Raw genomic sequence first — 18,248 nt, forward strand, 5'->3', positions numbered from 1 at the left:
CCATAATTTCTATCCGTCGGACAACAGTACATCTTGACAAACGAATATTCTCAAAGTATTTTTTCTTTTCAGGATATATTATACTTGCAACATCCAGCAGACATTCTTTGATAAATTCTCCTTCACCAAATGACTTAGAATGCTTAGCGATTTTTTTGCTTACCACAAAGCTGGCTTTGAATGCAGCACCACAATGCTGTGGTGCTGCGTTCTTTGCTTGTTGAACATTTGCTGCCGGGTATTCGTATCCAAGTTCTTCAACTTCTGTATTTCATCTTTTTGTAGTTGTCCATCAATTTTTGGGATCTGCATGTCTCGAAGTAAAGTGTCTCTTCAAGTTGTATTCTTTGTTGACGGATACGGATTCGTTGCACAGCAAACATACAGGCAAACCTTTATTCAAAATAAAATAATAATCCTCCATCCAGTTGTCTTGAAATTGACGATTCTCTGCATCTACTTTTCTTTTTTTTTTTTTGCAATAACCCAACTCCCAAATTCATAAACGATATTCACAACTGTCAAACAAAACTGTCTTCTACACCACAGGCACTGAATGCAGGCATTGAACAAAGCACAATACCAACGCAAGTACCGAACAGACACGTTCACACATGCCGCTAGTCAAAGTGAGAAAGAGACCTTGGTTGGAGAAAACAGTGTGTTTTGCGCAAGCCATATGATGCGAGCTTAACGTGAGTTAGTAGAACCCGACATGTTTTCTCCCACCATGAATCAGACAAACTTTGCTGAAATAGATTAGGGCCAGATCAAAAGAAGCAGAGGGTCAGATTCGGCCCGCAGGTTGCCCATATGTGCTCTAGAGTTTGTTGTTTAACAAGTTACGCAGTGGGAAGAATAGTCACAGAAGAATGTGAAGGAAAAAGGTTGTCACTGAACAAGGAAGAATTCAAGCCAGTTGTGTTTAACTACAGGCTAGTATGCATATCACATATAGTGATGAAGGTGTTATAGATAGAATAGAAACCTGGATTAATAAGAACGGAAATCTTTCAAGAGAGCAGCATGGGTTTGTTAAGGGGTGGTCTTGCTTCAGTAACTACGTTACATTTTATAATAGGGTGACAAGTGTATTAGACAGAGCAGATGCTTATATATGGTGAATTTTTTCTAGATTTTGCTAAAGCATTTGTTATGGTACCAAATGAAGCAGGATGAGGATGGATAGGGATGATTTGGTGATAGGACCTGGTGAGTTGTGTATAGGAATTCAATGTCCTAAGAAAGAAAATGAGGGTTCTGTTCTAGGACTGCTATTGTTTAATTTATACATCAGTTATATAATTTGAGAGGAGCTATTAATTTATTTGCTGATGATACTAAAGGAAAAGCAATGTTAGAAGTTCTAATGTGATGTCACAAGAATTTCAATAGGTTGATACTCTGGGCTGAAGAATGGAAATATTACTTCAACATTTCTAAGTAAAATCGTGTACTTATGGCCCAAGGATATGGAATATGGTTTATTATACTGGAGGAAACTGGCAACAGGAGGTGGAGGAGGCAAGGGATCTGGGAGTTTTTGGTGAACGGGGAACTCAAGTTCAGGGATAAGAAAGTGATAGTTTACTATATAAGGCACTAATTCTGGCTGCATTTTGAATTTTGGGTATAGATCTAATCACATAGTTATATTTATATGGTCATTAAGAAAACATGAGCGGAGCTTATCAAAATACAGAGAAATTATTGTACAGTATAACAGTTGGTGAGAGAAGAGAGGACATCACTGGAAACAAAGGCCATGTGAGTAATTATTATTAACATTAAACTTCCAAAGAAGAAAGCCAAACTCATTACAGGAAGTTTTCAACTTCCTGTAATGAGTTTAGAGAATTTGGTGAAAGCTAGGATTCAAAATTAGCAGAAACCATATCCATATATGGTTTCTGCCCTCACCGTGCTCAGGCAACATTCCACTCCCCACACACAAAAAAAAGAACCTTCTCTTCACTCCCTTGCTCAAACCCTCCTTATACACCTTCCAGGATTGGCCTATTGTTCTACTTGCACCCCTCCCTCCCATTCTGTGAAAAATGTCCTCCACATTAATTTGATAACAATCCTTCACCATTTTATATGTTTCAATCATATCTCCTCTTTTATTCACAAGGCTCTGCAAATTTCATTCCCTTGAACTGTCTGCATATTCCAGATTCCGAAGTCCTGACACTGACTCAGTGAATATCTGATTCTAAGATATCCACATCCCCCCCCCCACCTCCTTGAAAACTAGGTGACCAGATCTGTGCACAGTAGTGCCTGATCAAGGCCCTATACAAGCAAACCCTAACCCTTTCTACAAATGATGACAATGATGAGAACTAATATGTCATAAAACTCACAATTAGCCGATTGGTAGAGCCTCTGCTACTAATGGCTCACACAAAAAGTTAAGCAAGTTTATGAGCACGGTTAGTAGTTGGAAGGGGGATCAATCGTTCGATGCTGTTGTCACACTCTCCCTTGATTAGTTTTTGGACTCCCTGGAGGTGTCACACAATAATAATAATAATAAACTTCAGGTCTCTCTCCATCTTCCATCACCTTCAAAATTTTCCCAATTAATTGCATACTCTCCATCTCATCCTTGTTTAATACATTTTGCAGCACTAAACTGGCTGTTCTACTCTCTTGACCATTCTCACAGTCTATACGGATTCTTCTGTAAGGCCACATCAGCTCTGTTCCTCATATGTCTTTGCAAACTTTGCATCATCTGCATATCTCAAGTTATATTTTTCCGATATCAGTTCTGGAGCCTCCTTCATGTAACAGAACTATCTTGCACTCCTACTGTTGGGACTTTACCAGAGCTGAGATCCATGTCCATATGATAATAATAATAATATACACTTAAAAGTTCTATTGTTTACTTTAGAACAACCTCCAATTATATATTTCCTAAAAATTATAACCTATAAACATTTCCAATGATGTCTCTTTCATTTTTGCCATTTACTATAACGATATCATTTCATTTTTTTTTAATGTGAATCCCATCGAAAAAAAAATAATAAAATAAACGTATAGTGTGCATTAGTATTGCTAGGGAGGTAAGTGTTAGATAATCCAGAAAGCTTCTCTAGAAACCAAAACATAAAATAAATCTATAGTATGCTATAGATTTATAAATCTAATTTATAACTAATAAATCTATAGTATTGCTAGTAAGGTAAGTGTTAGATAATCCAGAAAGCTTCTCTAGAAACCAAAATACAAAACTTTTCAAGCCTCCTATAAGCAGGGTGTTAGTCTCACACCAGGTGATGAAATTCATCTACAAACTAAAGGAAATTTCCATCCTGGGAATCAAACCTGAACCTCCTGGGTGAAAGTCAAGTATCCTAGGTACATAAAAAAATTCTGAAGTCATAGCAAAAACTTGTTAAGTTGCAAATATTTTTACTATATTTAAATGTGATTCATTTTTACAGTATGTTAAAATGAATCACAAATGTAGAATATGTTGTAATAAACATCAAAAATTTATTTTAGATTAACCTTTTTTTAGATTCCAAACCCTCTGGCTCTTATCAAAGCACCATATGACCATAACAGATTTCACCAGCTAGTTGTAAGCTTATTTACTGTAAGTGTTATTTAGATTGTTTGAAAATAACCTTTATACTCTGTCTTCTTAAAAATATTTGGACATCCCTTTTAAAACAGTGGACAATGAGAGTATGTTATATGAGAGAGAGAAAGAAAGAAGTAAAATTGGATGAATCAAAATCAACTTTGGTTACACTATCCTGACCTAGGAGTTAATGGTTAATATTGTTTAGTAAAAAACTACAAAATGCTAAATACTGCAGCATCATACTGAAACCATAGAAACTGTTTCTTGTAATTTAGATAATCATAATGATAAAATCCTCAGTACATATAACACTATCACTATACTCAGATAACTCTGTGTTGATTTTTTTAGGTTCCACCACAATAATGCATTATTCTATAAAGTCAAGCTTATGAGAGAGAGAGGTATAAAAAAAAAATTGCGGAAGTAGATTAACCATTCCTGTGATCCTTTGGAATGTGTGCCTTGCTTCCTTCATGTATGCTTTAATGGTCTTAAACAACACCAAAACAATAAATAAGAATTACAATATTTATCATCTGGTTTGTATTTTGCTGGATTTTAAATTAGAGTCTTCAAAGCACAGGCATGTTACACAGTGTCCTGATACACAAGTGATGGAAGCAATTCAAATTATAATGAAAAAAAAAAATTACCCAAAGTCTTTATTTGCTACTGTCTAATATTAGATAAATAGAAGTTCTTACAATGTTGGGTTGGAATTGATCTTAAACAGACTGTTCCCCACTACTATTAATCAGAACCTCCATGAAGTCACAAGGTTAATCTTAGACACATCTCATACCATTGCTCAAATCCATTCACTATCTACACTTTTACCACCCTATCAGGTAATACATTTCATGGGCCACTCACCCCCCTCCATGCAAAAAAATTGCTTACATGACATTTCGTACAGTATGAGGCTGATTTGAGCCTGTTTGTAGAATTACATTCCACTAGTCTCTAAAGAAACAAAGTTTTTAGTTATTATTATTACTAGAGATCTCAGGGACTCATTCAGAGAAGCCACATATCACCCACACCAGAAGTCATACCTTTCCTTGAATCCATTCAACTATCTGCATTCACCACCTCCAAAGGCAAGCTATTCCAATTACACTGCTCTGAGAGAAAAATCTGGCTCTCATCCCTTTCTTCACTACATTCATTCTCAACTTCCTTGGATTCCCTCTCATCCTCTTCCTGCCTTCCTTAAAATGACAAATCTCATCTGTGGTATCCCACATGACTGATTCAGAAGTCTGTAGGTCTTTATCACATTACCTTTCTTTCTTATGTTTGCAATTGGCACATTCCCGATCTGTTCTCCTAATCTACATTACACAATCCCAATATCATCTTTAATACTCTCCTTTGCATCCTCTCCATTGTAAGACATTGATATGAGATCATATCAATGTCTTACAAGGAAGAATATTACTTCCTTATTCCTACATGTCAAGATTTGTTTCAGCATTGCACTTATCCTCAGTTGTATTTGCAGTCTTTGTTATATAGCATCTGGACTTTATAACTTTTTATCTACTAAACTCTGACAGTCTTGTTTCAGTAATCTGATTGGCTCAAGAGAGATTGATGAGGAGAAAGACCTACTGCCATTTTTTTTAAATTTTATTTTACAGAGACATTTGACAGGGTAATTCAAATCACTAATGGTATGAAGGAAAAAGATCACAACAGCAGTTCCATAGACATTAATACTGAAACCTCTATTGTTTATCTTTTATATCATTAGCATTTCTGGATTACAAGAGGATATTCAGCTGTTTACAGATGATGTGAAGCTGAGAAGGGTTATTAGTGAGATTGCTGATATTGTGGCTCATAATACAGTGTTAATTATGAGGATAGACTGAGAGCATGTAGACTATAGAGTTTGATAGTCGAAGATGAAGTGATATGGCCGAGGCATTTAAACTGTTGCGAGGTAGTTACAGGATTGGCACTGGAGAGATCCTTCATATGGTGCAAGGGGAAGGAGCAAAGACAAGGGGAGACAGAAGTTGTAAATGGAAATGGTGAGCATGGATGAGAAGCAGCTTTTTTTGCATAAGGTGTGAGATGAGAGCAGAAATGGTGAACAGTTTAAGGAATGGTTTGACAGACTGCTTTGTGTTGTCTAAGATGGGCCTCCCACAATGACTTTTGACTCTATGGAGGTCCTGAATAACAATAACAAATTACAAAGTCTCAGTAAAAATTATATACCAACAATACTATTCAAAAGAAAGTATACTAGATAAACTATCTCTATAACAAACTATTCCTGTGTTCTTTGTGAATTTGCTGATGAGAGTTGACCATATTAAATTTCTTCTGATTAAGATTTAATATTTTTTATATGCTAACACTTTTTCACTTTTTTTTTTAATGAGTAAAACCGAAGATAATTTTTTTTTTTTATGTTAACACTTTTTCACTTTTTTTTTTTTAAATGAGTAAAATCGAAGATATTTTTCTTTCAGCTTCCAAATGAGACAGCTGATGCAAACTAACTGGTTGGACTATGAAGATAATTATAAATGAACACTGAATGCTACAGTACAATCAATTTTGCACATATATCAAGATATTGTATATGTGTATGGATAAACAATGTCTACATATTGTATACATGTATGGATAATCAAAAATTGATGTATACGATGAAGGAGATGATTATTAAAGCAGATTTAAAAGACTGTTACTTGCAGTATTTCAATTATCATACAATTCTTCTGTTAAACTAATTATTATTCTTAAGAAAAAATCTCAAATCTTGAAACATGAGAATAATTAAAACTATTATAAATAAAAAATAAAACTAGCGATGAAAATTATAATCATGTGAATACTAATAAATATAATTTATTTATATTTATATTATTAAATCTACATAAAAATAATGGAAGAGAAAAAAAAATCAAAAGATCTAAGATATAAACAATTTATTATGCCATTGTATAATGAAGATGACTATATATATGTAATGACTATAATAAACAAATAAAAACCGAGCATTTACAAAGATCTTTAGCAGGATCAAAATTATTACTATACAAGATAACAAAATTATCGACTAGCAGTGTAAAGAAAGCTAGTGTCCAAAAACAAAGGATGAACTACATTTATAACCTGTATATGAAAAAGATTTTCATGATTGAGCTAAATGTGGACAAATTTATTGCCAGCATACTAGTAAATTATATTATATAAAAATGCATTATAAATTTCACACAAATTAAATTGAAATACATTTTTGACAAAAGTTACAAATTTCCCAAGGAGGTAGTTAAGGAATTAATGCACAGTGATTACAGAAAACTATGTGGAGAGACATTTCAGTATGGAATGTGTCCACCCCAAACTGCAATGCAGCTCTCACACCATCTCACCATGCTTAGGGCAGAGTGATTCAGGATTTTAATAAATTTAGCTTAATCCTTTATCCAAGTGTGTGCAAAGAAAGGTTGCACCTGAAGGTATCTTCAGGACTGGAATAAAGTGGTACAACACCGGGCAACTCCTTGTAAAGGTAGAGCAAGCTACAAGGCCCTTCCCTTAATGCACAACATTATACATATCTGCAAGGAGATGTGTTTTGCATTATGGGAGATACTGAGATAGGAGTGTTGGTAGCTTGTTCCACCTTTATAAGGAGTTGCCTGGTGTTGTACCACTTTACCTCAGTCCTGAAGATACTTTCAGGTGCAAACTTTGTTTGCACACACTTGGATAAAGGATTAAACTAAATTTATTATAGTCTGACCAAGTGAAAAATAAACTTTCAACATCTTTCTCTAAATCCAGAGTAATTTAATAAAAAGGTGGCACACCGTTTGGCAGCTCCTATAGGAGGAGATGACCTTGCTAATGCTTCTGCCTGGTATCTCCACTTGGGCCTGGCCCCCACTGAAGAGACCTCAATAAAGGTCGAAACTAGCCTGGGTAGTGGCCTTCCCTTAATGCATAACATTACACATATCTGCAAGGAGATGTGTTTTCATTATGGGAGATACTGAGATAGGAGTGTTGGTAGCTTGCTCCACCTTTACAAGAAGTTGCCTGGTGTTGTACCACTTTACTCCAGTCCTGAAGATACTTTCAGGTGCAAACTTTGTTTGCACACTTGGATAAAGGATTAAACTAAATTTATTATAGTCTGACCAAGTGAAAAATAAACTTTCAACATGATTCCTTGGATAAAGGATTAAACTAAATTTATTATAGTCTGACCAAGTGAAAAATAAACTTTCAACATGATTCAGGAATTTTTCAGGCAAACTGGCCCATTTCTCTTTCAGAGCAAGGCCATGTTTGTTTTCTGGAAGGGAATTTTGAGCAGCAATGCATCTCAATTGCTGCTCAATTGAGATGCATTGAGCAGCAATTGAGAAGGAGATGATGAATGAGAAGTTTCCAGGTGAAAAAAAAAATACTCTACCTCCATATGAAACCGGCTAACTCACTTTTAGTTGAAAGAGACCAGATAAAGGTTCCTAACCTCATAGATTGGAATTGAACTAGGTCTTTCCAACCAAAGGGCTTGGCCTATACCAATTGAGCTATGGTGGCTTATGTCCAACGCATTAATTGTTATAATAAATAACTAAATTACTACTTTTAATGGTAGTGTTCTCCTTCACGGAGAACACTACCATTATCATTCTTTATCCTAAACTCCCACCATTTTTTCAACACTTAAACTCAGCGTTATAATCACCTTTGTGAATTGGAAGAAAATTACCCTCTTTACACTCCTTTGGGACTTGCTCTGTTGTAAGATTTGTTAAACGGGTACACCAAAGTTGCTGTTGACAACTGGGACATTCCCTTAAGATATGTGGTGATATGCCATCAAGTATTATGTTATCACATTTACTTAATTTCCCATATACCTCTTGTTTGCTCACACAGGATGTTCTGTTTATCCATACAAGCCCTCTCAGACGACAGCAATCTTGTTCTTGACAGACTGTCTTAGGACCACATTTACGCCTCTTAGACATGCAACGAGAGTTTCTTTCGAATGATTAAACACTCAGGATATCTCACCGTTTGAGAAAATAATCAGCTCTGCTACTTTCAAAATCATGGTTCCAGCCAGGTGGGCACCTACAATAAGACCTTTATCAAAACTCCGAAAGATCCTGTTTTTTCCTACTGTGATCAACACTTTTGATCATTGACCAACAGCATTCTTAAATAGTTGCCACACGCAACAGAGTATTCTGAATATCTGCATAAAGGTTTCTAATTCAGCAGCCAGTATGTGTACTATTATTCAACTTGTGCTACCTTCAAATGCTACCTCCACAGTATCTTTCAGATTTTATACTTAATTTCTTCATTTACCTATTTTACACTTACCTTATTCAACCTTCTGACCTTTGCAATGCATTCTCTCACACACACACACACACACACACACACACACACACACACACACACACAGACAGAGCACTTAAAGCCCAAGCAACATTTAATGCTATAATCCTAAGTGTTTCTTAATCAGTGGTCTTGTAGTTCCACATATTACCCTTTCTTCATATGGCTGTCATCGTCAAGGTAATTAATTCATGATCAGTTTCACCATATTGAGAGAGAGTGAGTGACTCTCCATTCATAATGGTATACTCTGGTGTTAAGAAATCAGACTCAATTCTCATGTGCTCTCCATCATATACTGGCTGATAGCTGTCCTCAAGAACTGAAATTCACTTCATTTGAATTAAGAGATGCTATCTCTTCATTTAAATCTATATTACCATAAATAAAATCACCCTTCCTTTGTTCACTGAGCCAAGTTGTCCTTTCATTTTTTCCATCACCACCCACAACATCATCTAACCAAATATCTCTTCTCTTCAACATCACATCCTGCTGTCTCAAAACCACTGATACTATTTTCTCCTTGCATCTTCATCTTGTGCAGACATAATTTCCCTGCCGTCATGAACAGTGTTCTCCCACTTTCTTGTTCTTCCTATTCTCACAAAATGTATCATAATCATGCATTTCTATTTCTGTTGAGATATCCTCATTCAAATGTGCTTCATTTATTTCAACAATTTTGGGGAAAATAAACTCAGCAAACAACTTCATCTTACTCATTTCCAATGCTCCTGGCATTTGTATAAAATGAATTTTTAAATTACATGAAATAAGAATTTCATGTAAGAATACAAACAACAGTACATTTCATATGCTTGCTTTTTTTTTGCTCTGCAACAGTTCGTCTCATAACCATGCAATACACTCTCGCATACACAGTGTGCCAGTTGTATTGTAATGAGATTACAATAATGTACAATAAAGTAATGAGATTGATTTCTTACAGAACAGCCCTTTGAATAAAAGTAACAAACATGTTTTAGTTTTAACCACTAGTGTTGTAATCATGGATGCAACTTTCGAGTTGGGTGATGCAGCAGTTTTCATGTGGCAACTGTTGAAGTAAGAGTGGAGCCTGTCAGACGTTGGCATGGAGCTGTGATAAAATTTTACTGTAAATTAGGAAAAACTGCTACAGAAGTGTTCCAAGACCTAAAAAAGTTTACAGCGATGACTGTCTGAGCCATGCACAGGTGTTCTGCTCCTGGAATATGAACCACTCTATGGACAGCTATTTTCTGCACAGACAAATGAAAAATGTGGTGAAAGCTAGGGAAATTGTTGTTCATGACAGGCGAATAACCACTAGACTACTCGCTGTACAGCTTGGGTTGGTAAGGAAATGGCCAGATTAATCTTAGAGATTTGCACTGCACACATTGACACACAAACAGAGAAAGCCAGGTTGCATGTTGTCATCCATGCACTGATAAGATCGTGATGTGTTGAAATTGTCACCAGTGATGAAAGTTGGTGTTTTCAGTTTGATCTGGATGTGAGACACCAGAGTATGCAATGGCATGGAAAGTCTTCTCCCTGGCAGAAAAAAGTCAGGTTGCAAAAATCATGTGTCAAGACAATGGTCATTGTTTTTTTCAATGCTGCTGGAATTATCCACCACAAATTTGTTCCTGAGGGCACCACAGTGAACAGTCAATATTATTTAAGAATAATGCAATGTCTGTACGCTCACATGCAATGTGTCAGGAAAGAAATTTTCCACAATAACAACATGCCCGTGCACTGTGTGTGTGAATCTGTTTCTGGCTTCAAAGTCAATCTATGTGATTGAACATCCCCCTATTTCCCAGATTTGGTTCCTGCAGACTTTTTCCCTCTTCCCAAAGATGAAGTGTGCCTTGAAAGGGTAACACTTCAGCAACATTGAGGACATCCAACACAGTGTGACTCACAGAATGAAGGAGGTTCCTGTTCAGGACTTCCACCATACCTTTGAACACCTGAACAACAGATGTAAATGTTGTGTGGAATTGGAGGGAGATTATTTTGAATCTGTGTAATTGAAAATTCCAAATATAATTCTTTGTTTTGATATAATTGTTGCCTCATTACTTAACAGGAACACACTGTGTATATTTTAAAAACTATTTTTCTTATTCTTTCACTTGTTTGTAAATAATCTCTTTAGCCAATTCTATTTTAACTTACATCTTCCTGATTAGTTCCTTCAAGATATCTGAACACTTGTTATTGCACTCCACCTACATTTGTGTGCGTGTGTGATAGAGAGAGAAAGGGGGGGTATATTTTTACTTACTCCCTCAACACTGAGAAGTTTAACTCTTAAATTCAAAACAAAAAGAAAATACTGAACCTAAACTCCTAAATAATTTTGCACACAGATTCATACCGATCTCACATAGACATTTTATCTTTTAAATGAACCCAATAATCATTACACCTATTAAGAGATCGAGTCTTCACATACACTGAGTCTTATAACCAAAATAAAATCTTTAATTGACCAATAACACAGATATATACAACAAATCAACTACACAAGTGCCCATACACTTCAATCACAATCTCAAACAACAAAAATCACCTATAGCCACCTTTAATGACATAAGCTGACAGTTATCCTATATGGATAAAACTTCTGGAATTTGTTTGTTGCTTCCTGAAACCTTAATTCTTTCTTGAGTTCACACAAGAGAAGGATTAACACAAAACTGCTCTCTATATGATAGCAACATAAGTCAAACTTTTCTTGCATCTCAATCATGGAACACTGAAGAAAACATATCTTGTCTCTATCCACTTCAATAGCTTCACTTTCTATATAAAAGTAACAGCAAACTCCACTGAATACACTACTAAAAACTTTATCAACAAGTTTGTCACTCAGAACAACTTTGCCTTCTATATGAAAACTTCTCATGAAATAAAACCACATCAACTGTTAGAAATCACTTATCAGATTGAAAATCCTAAATAAAACAAACTTTACTGGGCCAATTTCTGTATTAACTGGAGAGCAATAAATCTCCTTTTAACTTTAACTGAATTAAATCCTATATGAATTAATGACTACGATAAACTTCACTTATCTCTCATTTAAAGGATATCTTCTCACAGACTTCTATTTTCAAGTTTTCTTCTAATTTCTGTCCCATCGTCATATACTGAAGACACAAACTCCACAGTTTTCTTCTGCTGCATTACTTTCCTACTTCCTAACAGCTGAATGCTTAGTAATGTTCCCTAATGTTCTTTTCACTTCTGCACATGCTTGGAAACACATTAGGACTAATGCTCTAATCAACCAATGCGCATCGCCACTGCTACATTTAGAACTGTACTTGAAACTACAAGTACTCTTTTCATAGTGCAGGAAAGTTTATTTAATTATAATAATTTGGGAGCTTATAAATGTCAAGTATTTTCTGCATTTTTTTTTGAAAATCACCTTCCTCACCCATAAGCCCAGACCAGCCCAGCTATTGCTCAGAAGACCTTGTGCATTTGCTTTCCTGGATTTAGAGGGTACGTTGCATGTAATTAATGACTAGTTTGTATTCTGTACCTAAAATATTGCAAATACATAGCTAACAGTTCTATTCATCTTTACAAATGAGAATATTCTATTACATGTTTACCAGTAGCACACTGTCTGATCAAAAACATCTAGAAGCCTGCTCATCCCAACTCTCTCAATATGAAAGGCATTAATATGGAGTTGGCCCACCCTTTGCTTCCACAACAGCCTTCAGTCTTCTGGGAAGGCTTTCCACTAGATTTTGATACTGTGGTCATTCTCTTTTATTATTCCAATGAGATTTGGTCACTGATGTCAGGGGATTCAGCATGGCTCACAATTGGTGTTCCAATTCATTCCATAGGGTGTTTGATGGGGTCAAGATCAGGCTAGACAAGTTCTACAACACCCAACATCATCAAGCCATTACTGCACAGACCTCACTTTGTGGACTGGAGCATTATCATGCTAATACAGGAAAGGACCTTCACTGAACTTGCCATAGGTTTGGAAGTATAGAATATTCTAGAATTTCACTATAGGCTGTATGGTTAAGATCCCCTAATACTAGAAATGGGAGGGGGGGGAGAGCCTGTACCATGAAAACAGCTCCAGATGCCTCCTCCTGCTGTTGCTTGCAGAGCCATTTGGAAATGTGTAGCAAGCATTTCAAACTAAGGGTAGATTTTTTTTTTGTGCCATGCACTTCAACACCACTTAAAAATCACAGCAGTGATTTTAATTAGTGATGTGAGTCATGATTGTGAGATACATAGCTAAGGCTTGAAAAAATTTTGCAGTGGTCAGGTAAATATCCCACTTGTCAGATGTTAGCCTGAGTATACTCAATCACAGTCATGTAATATGATAGTAGTGTTTATTCATAAGTAGTTAACATGTTAATTACTTATGCATTAATCCGTTTATCAGTTTATGAAGAAAACTTCATAAGTGATACAAGACCATTTATTATTTTTTAATAACATTTTTTAACTACCTTTTCTCATCTGACATGTCTTGAATCTCTTTCATGAAAAAAGAAAAAAAAAAAGCAATTTCTTCTTTGCATTATCAGCAAATGTGGAAAATATCTGGCATCATACAAACTCAATACAGCAACTCAGAAACAATCAGAAAAACATTTAGGTCAGAATCGATATGATGAAATATAAGCTAATTACTGTCTGCTGCATACTTATTTTAAGTTGCCCTGTTGCAGTTAACTAATTATCTCATGGTAGCACTCTCTATATATAAAATTATGTGCACACATCCTATCTTCTTACTGGTATTTCATTACCACAAAATCAGTGATAATTGACAAAACAGATATTTATAATGACCAGTATTCCCTGATAGATAACAAAAGTAAACATACAAAAAAACTATTTATAACAAAAAACAAAATCTGCATTACTTAAATAAAACGATGATTAAACAAACTTATTTCTCAACTCATCAACTAAAATGTATGCATATAGCCATATCCATTACTGTAAAGGAGTGCCTGGGTCATTTTCATCAGTGTATAATCAAAACTTGTTGGCATGTGCAGAGAAAACTAAATCTTACATGCAAAACTTCACAGCATCAGATACAAAAGTAATGTATAATTTAGTATCAAAAACAGCTTTAAATTCACTCATATTTATATAAAGAGTACCATCTATTCCACAGATTCTGAAAGTAACAGGCATTAAAAAAAAAAAAAAGCTGAAAAATGAGAACATCAAAAAGTTAATGAACTTAAAATTTTACCTATCTTTACATATAAATGATCAATAGCTTGTGTGCCAGTGATTCAAATACTTGAAACATCAATAAAACTTCAAGACACGACAAGCAAGCTGATGTAAAAATCATCAAACCTTAATTGTAATATACCACAGATTCCAGTTAAGTGAGCCATCAGTTAATCAGGGCAGCCACTTATTTGGGACAAGCCTTAAAAAACAAAAACTGATAATGAAAATACCACAATTTGACAAAACAGATATTTATAATGACCAGTATTCCCTGATAGATAACAAAAGTAAACATACAAGAAACTATTTATAACATTAAACAAAATTGCTTATTTGGGACACCATATTGTTTAATCAGAGCAGTGACCACTGGATTGTGCTTGTAGTGTTTAATGTAGTGGCCATGTTACTGAGTCAGTTATCATCAATTCACTCAACAGTACATGTGGGTATTCAAATAATGTAGTAACTTTGCTTGCAGTGACTGCTAGATGGCATATCTGTGATCAGTACAGATACACTGTATGGACTGACTTAGTAACATAATTGAGACAATGTAGGATGTTGATTTTTTATTTTGTTTTACTGTATTTTGTAAAATTTCAAATCCCTACCAGGATTTGAAATTTTCCACCATAGTGAGATTTGGCACTAACAAACCTGCTTTCTTTATCAAATCAAAAGACAAACTCCAATTCTCTACTTTCTGGCAGAGAACTGGAGTGCTAAAACCAACAGTCACATGCAGCAAGATAAGCTGAGGAAGAAATGATATTATGCTAAAGGACAAGAGGGAATGTCTTGTAAATGGAAACATGAAGGCAAGGATCCAGACATTAAGGAAGTCCTCCATCAATGGTTTTCTACTGCAATTCGATGAGGTGTGTCAGTGGTCCAATGCTGAAATATCAGAGAAGCTAGCTGAAAAGCTGAGACATAAGGATTTCAAGTCAACAAATGGTTGGTTGTCTCGATGGAAATCTAGGACATTAAATTCAAGAAAGCCTAAGGCAAGAATCATAGTGCTAATACCGCAAGTGATAAACAATGAAAATCCACAAAACTGCACAACTCGCTTCAAGTATTTTATGCAGATGACTTCTACACTGCTGATGAAAGATCTATTTTATTGTGCTGCACCAAATGCTTCCTCTAATCAAACAAGAAGCACTGTCAGGTGCAAAGAAAGTAATGGATTGCATAACTGTGTTATGCTGTTCAAACATGTCAGGAACGGCACTGGCTATTGAGAAAATCAGCCTTGATCCTCTAAGTGGATCAGAATGGATAGTTTACTCTTTCAGAAGTCATCCATACATTCTCATTAACACAATACATAGACATATTGATGCCTTTTAAAATTTTTTACTCTACTGTTTGGATGCGAAACTACAATGGAAATCAAAAGTTCTGACTGCTTCTCGACAACTTAGCAGCACATCCTCATTTAGAATGAAAAACATTCACCTGGAATTTCTGCTTCTCAACATCTCATCCTGTGCAGCCAGTGGACCAGTAAATTATAAAAAAATATGAAGATGGATCATAGAAAGTTTGTAAACCACATTCTTCAAGCAAATGAAAAGAATCTACTGGCATTTTCAACAAGCAGTTCAACCACAATGAACAAATGCTTTGTTCATTGTGGTTTTGAGCACTCAGGTTTGGAGATGCCAAATATGATCAACAGCAAAAATGAAACCATTCTGCAACTGCAGCACATCAGAAATTATGAAGCGTTTGTATGCATTGACATAAACATTCATTTTATAATGGCTGTGCCTATGAAATGAAGACTGCAATGTGAGAACACAATTGTTGAATAAACTGCAACAAAACATTAAAAGGAATCAGATGACTAGGAAAGTGATACATCTCAGCTCAAGTGATTGACTGACTGACCAGCATGCCAGGAAATTTATTACCTCCAGCTCCATGCAAGAAGGCAGTTCTTTATCTGCATCTTTGTGCTGATATTTTCTACAGTCAGTCAAAGAACATGGCTGGGTACATTCAATAAATTCCTCAAACGTGATTAACTTTTAGGAATTATATACAAACATGCTTATTTAATATATACATTAAATTGGAATTCATTTTAGTATAAATATTTTCTATAATATGCACTATTTGTGTCAGAACTCCTGTTTGTACTTTTGTTGTTCAATAAATGGCAATTTGTCTTTTGTTTTGTATTTTGTACTTTTTTAAGTCTTTCCATAAAACTCTGTATGACCGGAACACTAGCCAAGTAATTGGGCTAGTGTTCTGGTTCTACTGTGTCCCAATTTATCAGAATCTAATATAGATGAAATCAGCATAAATGAACATGCTGGAAGTTTGATATGTAATAATAAACATTGCACTATTAAATAACATTATACAATATTTCAGTATAAATATTAAATTTTAATATTTAATACAAATTCATTTCATGTTTCAATTGTGGAATGTAAATTTTTGAATTATTTATGCACCTATTTTAAAATACAGATCTGACAAATAGTAACTCCATTTCTGATATTTTACAACTGTTTCAAAACAGCAGTATAACAACAGTCATACACAGTTATATTTCAATTTCACCTAATTTTTTTTTTACAAATTACCAAAGCATATTAAATACAGTTTTTATACATGCGTTTAAAAAACAGTTCCAATTTTACAATATACTACAATATTAATATCTTCAACATGCTTTTATATTTATTTTATAAACATTTTCTAGCTGTGTGTGGTCTTAGACTACACAAGTGGTTATTATTATGAGAATTATATACAAATACACAATAAAAAGGACTATTCATGCCACACTTATGAGAGGGAAGGAGATGGGATGGCAGTAAGGGTCAATATTTGCATTCGTACAAAGGATATTGATACAATTCATACAACTGGCTCACATTTTCATTTTAACTTCATAAATATTGTGCAGGATATATATATCAATATATTTCGAAGTTAGGTTAGCTAAACAATAGCATAAATATAAAACAATATTCAGAACAATTGTTTAATTAATTACAGGTTCTTATTTCAAAGGATTAATCCTATAGTTCTCAGTTAAAAATTCACACATTTTACATTACTTTACAGTTATTATAGTAGCTTTATAAGAGGGTAAAAGAGAAATGATTGGGGGGAGGGAGAGGGAGGGGTCCCAATTTACTGCTGATAACATTTCATAAGGGCATTTTCTCTAAAAAATTACTTATTATATTTCTAGTTTTGCAAGAAATTACAAAATGGGTGTGCAACCGAATTCACATATCTTGATCACATCTTCATTTACAAAAGAGAAAAAAAAAAGAAATCATTTCTTTAGAGAAATAACAATAATAATTGTCACTATAACAGCAACTACTAGAAGAATAACCACAAAACAACACATCTTCTGTCTGTACTTTTTCTGATAGCAGGAAAAGAAGAAGAAAGAACTGTTAATTACATATATCATAAATCGATTATCTTATTAGTAAAACAAATGACAGAAATGAAAATAATTTATAATTATAAATATATTTAATCCTTTTTTTATTGTTATTTATATGATTATATAATGAATAAAGGTATTAAAAAAAAGTGATATTAAACCTGATATCAAAATTACAGATATTAAAGCTAGTAATAGTATACTTGGCTCTTTACTTTATGAAGTTATACTCTTAATAAATCCAGTATAAGTATTCAGGATCATAACTAAATTGAATAAATGCTATAACAAATTGGTATGAAAATTGGTAATAAAGAGATAAAAACTACAAAAATAAGCAAGAATATGGAAGCCAGCAAGTCAGGTGAATGGAGAAAACCTACAGATTGATGGAACATCTTAGCTATTTAGGCTGAATTTTTTAGTAAAGGTGGCAAATTAAATAATGAAATAGATAACAGACTAACAAAGCTGGTAAGGAGTCAGATGGATAAATTTATATGGAATAAGTGAAAAGTTAGCCAAAACACTAAATCTGTTATATGCAAGTTAGTGTTTAAATTGATAAAC

General features: G+C 34.4%; 1 protein-coding gene across 2 annotated transcripts in view; it reads right to left on the reverse strand.

Annotated features, from left to right (window-relative positions):
* Window positions 1-16,633: 16,633 nt before the first annotated feature.
* The window catches only part of LOC150092170 (syntaxin-7-like), a 119,333-nt gene continuing 117,718 nt past the window's right edge, over window positions 16,634-18,248 (reverse strand). For both annotated transcript variants that reach the window (XM_090415241.1, XM_090415240.1), the window contains exon 10: window positions 16,634-17,654. In XM_090415241.1, coding sequence (XP_090271367.1) covers window positions 17,559-17,654 — 96 coding nt within the window. In that variant the 3' untranslated portion in view covers window positions 16,634-17,558. The remainder of the gene's footprint in view (window positions 17,655-18,248) is intronic.

Source organism: Typopeltis vanoorti, unplaced genomic scaffold (assembly GCF_054136105.1).
Source record: "Typopeltis vanoorti isolate ZY-2024b unplaced genomic scaffold, IOZ_Tvanoo_1.0 HiC_scaffold_24, whole genome shotgun sequence".
NCBI lineage: Eukaryota > Metazoa > Arthropoda > Arachnida > Uropygi > Thelyphonidae > Typopeltis > Typopeltis vanoorti.